At 49.7% G+C, this 8977-nt stretch overlaps 3 protein-coding genes across 3 annotated transcripts; 1 reads left to right on the forward strand and 2 right to left on the reverse strand.

The window, feature by feature from the left end:
- Positions 1-624: 624 nt before the first annotated feature.
- T310_5580 (uncharacterized protein) lies at positions 625-1548 on the reverse strand (the record flags this gene model as incomplete). Its single annotated transcript, XM_013471551.1, has 1 exon — positions 625-1548. One exon carries the CDS (start codon positions 1546-1548, stop codon positions 625-627), a length of 924 nt encoding a protein of 307 aa, XP_013327005.1.
- A 693-nt stretch (positions 1549-2241) lies between these two features.
- T310_5581 (Benzoate 4-monooxygenase cytochrome P450) lies at positions 2242-4063 on the forward strand (the record flags this gene model as incomplete). Its single annotated transcript, XM_013471552.1, has 6 exons — positions 2242-2527; positions 2575-2760; positions 2809-3149; positions 3283-3667; positions 3719-3820; positions 3873-4063. The coding sequence occupies 6 exons, from the start codon at positions 2242-2244 to the stop codon at positions 4061-4063; spliced, it is 1491 nt and encodes a 496-aa protein (XP_013327006.1).
- A 2974-nt stretch (positions 4064-7037) lies between these two features.
- T310_5582 (Peptide-N(4)-(N-acetyl-beta-glucosaminyl)asparagine amidase) lies at positions 7038-8472 on the reverse strand (the record flags this gene model as incomplete). Its single annotated transcript, XM_013471553.1, has 3 exons — positions 7038-7453; positions 7513-7913; positions 7970-8472. The coding sequence occupies 3 exons, from the start codon at positions 8470-8472 to the stop codon at positions 7038-7040; spliced, it is 1320 nt and encodes a 439-aa protein (XP_013327007.1).
- Between the last annotated feature and the right edge of the window lie 505 nt (positions 8473-8977).

The following is an 8977-nucleotide window of genomic DNA, read 5'->3' on the forward strand; positions in this document are numbered from 1 at the left end:
CTTTGCGAGCAGTAGTCCCATTAACACGTGTCATAAAGGTCCTTGGAGGTACGTCAAAAGCTTTGGCAGCTGCAGTTTTTGATGGAAAAAGACCTTTCTTATAGGCTTCAAGTGCTAATTGCATACGCCCTTCTTTTGATATATCAGCCATGACGCGGTGCGTTGGTAAATCGCGATAAATCCGATGATAGGGGGTGGCCGAGGTGGTGGCCGCGCAGCTCGGTGGTCCGCGCAGCTCGGTGGTGGATTACGTTATATTTAATAAAGTGACAAAATAAACAAATAGTCGGTATCGTAAAAAGTAGTCTAGGCAAACCGCTCACATGGTTGGCTGGGAGTCCAAGCTACCTACCTAATGCGGGCGATTGGATAGCTCGGCGGCAATTGCGTTTTCGCCCCAACTTCTGCTCTGCCGGCGCAACTCAATTGATCCCTGTTGTTGCATGGTCGCATGCATACTGCAACGTTCTCGAGAGATCGGCAATGACCAATGCACTTTCTCATGTTGGACGCTTGACATTTGGAATAATCACGTTCTAACTCTTTCTAGCTAACGTGTCTACCTGGTCCTGCCCTTCCCCGGCGGTGCTTGCATTTCAGGCACAGCTCGCCACTATCAACCCCTCAGTTCGAGAACCAGACCTTGTCCAAGACCGGAATCAGATACAGGGAAATGATCCACAGACACCAAAACTTGAACGTGGCCTTATCTGCTCGTACGCTCGGTTTTAGCCTCCTGAGTCTCGTCGAAATGACGGCGGCTAGGGCCATGGTTGGGCCCGAGCTTGCGTAGGAGACTCCAATCACTCTTGACGCGCTCAGAGAGACCAGTGCCATGGATACGAGAAGCACGTTCCTGGCCAGTGCGTCACCCATGGCGATGGGAAGTGTCCTTCGGCCCCGTTTCGAATCGCCTGCTTGATCGTAGAGATCCATGGCGTGTATCCCAGTGGTCACGGCGCAGCCAATCAGGGCCAGCCATCGGATGCTCAGGTCCGAATATTCCAAATCGCAGGTGTTGAGTGCAGCTTGCACGGCGCCAACGAGGAAGCTGAGGTAGCCGCCGGCGTTAATGCAATTTCGGAAATACCAACGGTCGCCCAGACGCAGGTCGTTGTAAGCGAAGGTGAGGATCTGAAGGGATATGCTGGGAAGAATGCCACCGGTGACGGCGCTGGTGATCAACACCAAGGGCCCAAGAGCCGCATAGAGGATTCTGGCTTGAGGCTGGGTGATCGCTTGCGATGGCAATGGCCTCCATGGCTTGTTCTCTCGGTCCTCTTCGATGGAAGCGTCCTGGATCTGATTCGACACGTTGAAGAAGAGAAGATTGAGCCAGACCCATAAAACGACTGTGGGTATTCTTGCCAGAACCTCAATCTGAGATATCCGGGACTCGAAGGGACTTCCTGCGAGAGCAATCGCCAAACTGCAGACAACATTTGGTATCAGGATTGAAAGAACATCGTCTGCTGTGAAGAGCCAGAGCAATTTGACGAAGCGTGCAAAAGAATAAAAGTCTGGAAATGTTTGTTTCGCAATCCCCATGGCTGATCTGAGGCGGAATAAGAAAAGGACGTTGAGCGTGTCACTCAGTTGCTAGGAAAAAAAAAAGATGGTGAATCTTGGAATCTGCCATTCCGCATGTTGTCTGACTTGTTTTTATCATAGAACTGAGATGACCTTTACTTCCTTTGTGCCATTATCGCCCTCGATCCGCAGCAGTTGGTAACAGCCTGATATTACCGTTGTTGAATGACACGTACGATATCGCACTTGAAATCGGCAATCCCTCCGTTTATGAAGCCTAATTTAGCGCACAGATGTCCCAAAAAAAAAGGAAGAAGCAACGACTAAGCCAGCAAGCGGTTGGCGTATCGCCGTATTGTTCTGGCTATTTCTATCCAACATGACACAGGGGTGCAGTGATCACCGTTGTTGTCTACGTTAAGGTGGCAGTGGCCCTGGCCCCCAAATGCAAGGCGACTACTTAGTACACTGTGCTTGCAGGATAACTTGTACTTAGAAATTGCGTCGAAGGCTCCATCTCCCATTCCTAAGATCCTACTGTCGACCTTGCTCACCACAGCTTCGCCTTCGAGTACAGCTATGGATCAAAAAGCTTTGAAAACGAGCCTGCTTTCCGGGCCCGTGCCCGATCTTTCTGCTTTCTTCCTAGGCGTTCTGGCTCATCGTCTGATCTTTAAGCACGGAGAATGGCATCTCCAAGCAACAAACGTCATGAAGGTGCATTGCCTGATCTGGGCGTTGGTCGCGCTAGCACAATCCACCCACCTGGCTCCTCTCGAAGCTCTCCGAACGAGCTCACTGCTGGCCCTTGCTTACGCTACCGGCTTGTTCGGCAGCATCATCATCTACCGAACTCTGTTTCACAGCCTTCGCGAATATCCAGGTCCTCCCCTTGCGCGCATTACCAAATTATGGCACGTCGTTCAATGCTTGGATTCGAAGAATCATCTCCTGATGGAGGAACTGCACAAGAAATACGGCGACTTCGTCCGCACCGGTATGATGGATTGAGTTCCGGGAAGGCAAACACTAACCCAAATATAGGTCCCAATGAGCTGACTATATTCCATCCCGATACTCTCCACACAATCTACGACGGCAATAAGAACCCGTTCAGTAAGCCGGCATGGTACGATAATCTTCGGCCTTACACAGGCTTAAACACCCATCGAAGCAAGTACGTGCATTCGCATCGCCGTCGAATCTGGGACCAGGCGTTTTCTACCAAAGGTAAGTCGCACCCGTCTACAAAGGACGTCAACTGATTTTTTGAGAAAGCTCTGCAATCGTATCAGAAGCATGTCAGAACCTATGGGAATCAGCTCGAGGAGCTAATCTCGAAAAACGTGGAGAAGGCTCTTGTTATCCATGAGTTCTTCTATTGGTTCTCCTGGGACGTCATGGGCGAGCTTGCTTTCTCGAGATCCTTCGGAATGCTTCAAAGCCAGAAGTGGCATCATGCCATTGGAATGCTGCGGAAAGGATTGGAGCTGGTTGGGCCATTCACTCCCGTCCCATGGCTCACTCGTATCGCGTTCGATATACCCATCCTGCCCACTGTCCGCAATTTCCTGAAAATGGAAGATTGGTGCGCCCGACGCATGGACGAGCGTATTAGCGTGAGTTTCTTTCAGTCTCAGACGGCTTCCTAGAGAAACTTGCTAATTGTATCATCACAGCGCGGAGTAGAGGGCTCCGATGTATGGCACACCTCAACTTGTCTTGAACTTTGAAAAACTAATTCTAGCCCAGGTCTCCAGCTACCTCATCGGCTGGTCCGCCAAACACGACCGCTTGACCAAAGATTTGCACACCCTGTACGGGGACTCGATCGCACTGGTCATCGCAGGGAGCGATACCGTGGCGTTCACACTCGTCTACATCTTCTACTATCTTGCCAAGTACCCATCGCAGGTTGAAAAGCTGCGAAAGGAGCAAGAAGGCGTTGATCTTGAGGACTTCCGCCAACTGCAGGCGCTGCCGCACTTGAACGGCGTTATCAACGAGGTTCTGCGGCTCCATCCCGCCGTGCCAACGGGCGGCTTCCGTGAGACGCCTCCCGAAGGCGCTATGATCGGAGGCCGATGGGTACCGGGAAATACATTAATCTGCGCGCCGCGCTGGATTATCGGGAGACGTAAGTAGACATATTGAACGGTTTTTGAATATTTCAAATTGACGCTCGCAGTCGAATCGTGCTTCGAGAAGCCACTTGAATTCGTGCCAGAGCGGTGGTACAGCAAGCCGGAGATGATCCGCAATAAGAAAGCTTTTGCTCCTTTTGCTTTGGGTGAGAAGTGGATTAGTGCTTGCTTTCGCGTGAAATGCTGCTGACCGGACAGGCACCTACTACTGCATCGGCAAGAATCTCGCATACATGGAAATGCAATACGTCGTTTCCTTGCTGGTGTCCAAGTACGACGTCAGATTGGCGCCGGGGGAGACGGGCAAGCGAGTGGTGGAGGACATGGTGGACCAGTTTACTGCGGCGCCGGGTAAACTTCAACTGGTGTTTGAGCGGCGCAAGGAATGAAATGGCGGGAATTACCATGAATTAGCTGTGGTGTTTCCATCACTAGAAGTGGATGCTTCAGTTTGAACGGGTCTTTGTTTTGGTTCGATTTAGTAGGCATTGAATATGGTCACGACTACCCTCAATATCTTTTACCAGCTCATATATATGCAATGACATTCAGTTATATCTGTCCTTTTCGTTACTGCACTTCGTCCTCCTTGATCATCTCCATAATTGGTTTACGGTAGCATTCATCCTCTTATTCTAAGTATAAACAGAAAATTAAAAAAAAAGGCCTTAAACTAGGACCTACTAAGCACTGGCGAGTAGGTTGGCACTGTCATGGAATCAGAGTCAAAAGGAATAATACATCTGACTAGTCCTGATGCAAAGAATGTGATTCACATTCAATACTGTATGTATGTGCTCTTTAGCTTTCTTGAACGAATCAATTAATCCATCTCTACATCTGCATTTCTGTTAACTCTTTGACCATGAGCCCTCTGATGAATTCCTGACCAGAGCAGTCTGAGTATATAATATACCATACCTATAGGTATTCTCTTCTCTTCGACTTCGATTGTGGCGCCTAGCTCTCGTCGAAATGGCTTGTAAGTAAGCCTATGGCACACTCGCTGACCAGACCAGAGAGAACACTTTCACGTCTTTGAAAAGCAAAAAAAAAAGGGCCAAAGTGTTTAAATGCCACACTCCTTTGTTTTTCTTATTGGTGAGTTCATGAAATAGCAATCAATGGCTAACCTAACCTATCAATTGCTGTGTGTTCTTCAAGAAGATGCTGATGTCAGGTTCCAAGTTCCTCCTGTTCCAGCCACGACTACTACCTACCTACTTAAAAGAAAAGAGCTCTTAGAGAATTTTCCCTCCCTCCCTAACTCTGGCACATTCAGATTTTTCTCTCTCTCTCATTGCTATCCATTAATCCATTACTTACCATTTGATTGATATGCCCAAAGCAAGCCATGGATAATAATGGAATTATTACAACTATTTTTTTATGCTAATATTACTTACTGCTGGCATGGCTGCATTCTTATATTATATGCCTCCATTCTAATCCGAGTAATACTATTTCTGTATTTATTTTGACGCATTTTGTCAGGTCTGTCTATAGATAGATTAATTATCACCAGCATTTTTAGTCCTCAGACAAAAACCTGCTAATTTCCTACTACAGACTTACCTGTATATAGCAGTTAACATCTTCTGCAATGGCATCTCTCTTTATTCATTAATAACAACATATTTGCGGTTGCTAGTATGTAGAATTGTAGATATCCTCAAGGTTTCTTTATAGACATTCTCTACTATGTATGTACAGTACATACATACATAATTCTGTCATGGCTCTAGCTCTGCCACATACATCCTCTTAAGCTTAAAGACCTATATATACCTATAGACATTGTACATGTAGGTCGGTAGACTGTCTCTATATACATATATATACCCTATCCCTATCTCTATCCTATTCTATCAGACTACTGGCTGACTGACTGATCTTTGTCACAGTCATATCATGATATATCATATCATAGGTGTACTCCACCTAAATGTATGATTTTTTACTTCTTGCAGCTAAACTGATAGCTACCTAGCTAACTAAACAAACTGCTAACTGCTAACTGCTACCTAGTTGCTAGCTGCAACGAATTTATCCGCCCGGTGAATGAATGATTGGATTGAATTCAAATAAATTACAGTGTACTGTCTTGTTCCGAGTAGTGTTGGCCCCTAGGTACATACCTACCTAACCTAGCGCACAGTAGTACTCCATAGCTACTACCTAGGAGTAGGTGCTGTACCTGGCGTTCTTTAAATGAACATTTTAAAAGGATAAAGTCGAATCAAATAAAGATCTACTCCGTACAGTGCACACGACCAGCGAGTCACTGCATGGGCAAGGCTGAGTGAGCTTGACCAAGTACCTAACTAATCAACTGCTGTTTACGGAACAAAAGGAATGTATACAACGTGAAGTCATACTGTACGGAGTACTCTAGCCTGGATTATATCCGAAGAAGTGTGTTTGTAAAATGCAATGTCATTATGACTCACATATCCAAACAGAAAGCATACACCCCGCTTTCGCTGACCCTCATTGTAACGTCCATGCAGAAGAGAAAAGAAAAGAAACACCCCAGACCACACCAGACACACCAGACACCGCAGTGCAACCAACCAACCCGACCCGACCCTGTGCATCCAATGTTCCGGGAACCGATAACCGCTTAGAATAGAAGACCCAAATCCCATATCCATATGAAGTGAGAAAAAAAATGAAGATAGATACACTGTCGTTTCATGCCCCACGTCATTCACATTTCGTCTGCTTCCATTGCTTCATCCGACTTGGAGATCGTGCCATGTGCCCATCACCAAGGATATCAACGCACAGCCATACACAACAGACTTGGAAATCACCCTGTGAGTCCCAATACAGACGCCTGCCAATGAGAAATGCCAATGAAAAAAAAAGAAAGAAAAGAAAAGAAAAAGAAATGAAAGTCAACAGGAATAGCCATAGGCTAATCCTCCACGCAGAATATAAAAGAAAAGAATAATAAGCGTCAAGCTGGTGGATAGTTGGTGGATAGTTGGTGGATAATCTGAAACGGCCACTCTAAACCGATTAAACCCGATGCACAAGTGCACCGACCGGCAAGACTGTGCATAGCGATCACACACGGCAGTCAACTCGTTTTGCCGGAACGCAAGCGATGGAAGAATCTAGACGCCAGATGTGCAAGGCCGCGGGCAGTAAAAGCTTCTAGCCGTAGAATACTGCAAAATACCATGTACCTCGCTCAACTGTATCTGGTCCGGCCGATTTGGGTCGTATCGGGCGTGGTTTCGCGTAAAATGGGTATCACTGTGAAAGAAGAAGGAAAAAAAAACAAGAAAATAGGAATAGGACGAGGGATGGGTATCAGGCATGACAATGAAAGCTTCACTCCGACAGGTTCAAACGTTATCGACCTTCGCCCGGTCGATCAGGCCCCGATTGCCCCGTACCGCCCGACTGCCTCGTGCGGAGCCACTCCGCCGCGGCTTCTTCCCGCGATACGGGGGTCTTTTGCTCGTCCGGTCGGGTTGAACGTCGCGGAGGGAAGAGCGCGTTGATCTCGGCCGCCAGGGCCGCGGCCGTAAAAGCTCGAAGTTCTCTCTCTTCCCGCTCGTCCTCTTTCATGAGCCGTCGCCGCTCGCTCGGCGACAATTTCTCCCGGCGCATTTTCCGGATCTCGTAGATCACCCACAAGAGCACTTCTTCCGGGGCTCGCGTCCGATGAGCGCCATGCTTCGCCGGGCTCCGAACATATCGTCTCGTCACATCCGTGGCACCATCGATGGAGAAAGCGATGCAGTATGCCAGTTTTCGACCCCATCCTAGAAACCCCATGTCAGTCCGGTCCTTTCGTTTCACGCAAGCTGGAATCAAAGCGAACCTTCCGTGTAGAGCCGGGGCTGGTCCCAGGCCTCTTCGCAGGCATCCACATGCACCCATCTCTTCTGATGCTCCGAATAGACTTCCGTCCACACGTAGTCCTCCGAGTTCCAAACCCATCGGACCCGACTTCCCAGGGCGCGACACAGCATGGTGAAGCAGTTGGCCCACTCGCCCACACGGCCCCGTCGAGTTTGCAGCAACTGCCAGACATCCGAATACCGTGGAAATCGTTCAAAAGCGCCGCAGGAAGGCTCCGAACATCGATACAGCTCGACTCGCGTGGCGCCGCGGGCGGTCTCATCGGGCGTCGGGGGAGCCATGCCGTGGGCAATGGTGGGCATGAAACATCGCGAGCACGGCGGGTTGTTAACGAAAGTGAAGAAAGACCGTTTGAACCACCTGTGGAAGGGTTAGGACGAAAACACACTAACAGAGCAAAAAGGGCCTTGACTCACTTGAGGAGTGCTCGAATGACACAATCCTGGTAGCCCCACTCTGGTTTCTTTCCTACACTGGCCGCTTGTGCCTGGAAGATCTGACATTCCTCTTCCGCCTCAGAATATAGCCGGTCGAGAGGGATCACCGTCAAAGCCTCGTCGAGCAATCCCGGGTTCTCGTACTTGGTCGGGGTGACAGACAGGCCGTGGAGTAGGTTGCGGAATTTCATGGAGGCGGGATCCTGCGGAGGCATGGGTACAATTGGCAAACTTCTGAGCCTAGAGGAGCGCTGGGACGACTGGTAGGAAGGGCATGGTGAAGGTCGTCCGGGGGACGCCGGATACGAGGATGAAGATTGAGAGGGAGACGGAGAGGAGGTGCGGGAGCGAGATCGGCACTGTTTCTGGAGATTGTCGAACCTCTTGGTGAGGATCAGCTGCTCGAATTGCTTCGTAAGAGCCGTCGCATCGAAGGCGTCTGTCGAGGGCGCCCGCTGGGCGTGGTGAGGCCGGTCCGCCATGGCAGCAGTCGGGTCGACCGCCGCAGGGCAACGATTCGAGGGGTCTGTTGAGGATAGGACCGCCAGATTGCGGACAAGAAAAGGTCGTCCTGGATATTGTAGGAAGGTGAGAGAGAGAAACGACGGCGAGAGACAAGGCTCAGGCACAGAGAGAAGCGGTGCTGAAGATGGAGGCAGCCAGAACCAGTCGGTCAGCTAGGGCGACAGCAAGCGCAGCACAGCCGGGTTTGGAGGTCGAGAGGTCGCCACACTTGGCGCTAGGGAGAGGGCGCGCTGGCGGCTCGTCGCAGGGACATTCAACTAAATCTATAAGAAGAGCAATATTGCAGGAAATGGCAAGTGAGTAAGGTCAGGAATGACGAGGAGGGAAGACGGGGTAAAAGGCGCGGCAGGGTTGGGGTGGAGGGTGGCAGGAGGGAGGAGCGCACGCAGCGGCAGACGTAGACGCCGACGCAGACGCAGGCACCGAGCGACAGATGTGCAGGGTGGGTTCGCTACCGCTCCC

Source organism: Rasamsonia emersonii, assembly GCF_000968595.1.
Source record: "Rasamsonia emersonii CBS 393.64 chromosome Unknown ctg1118621760299, whole genome shotgun sequence".
Taxonomy (NCBI): domain Eukaryota; kingdom Fungi; phylum Ascomycota; class Eurotiomycetes; order Eurotiales; family Trichocomaceae; genus Rasamsonia; species Rasamsonia emersonii.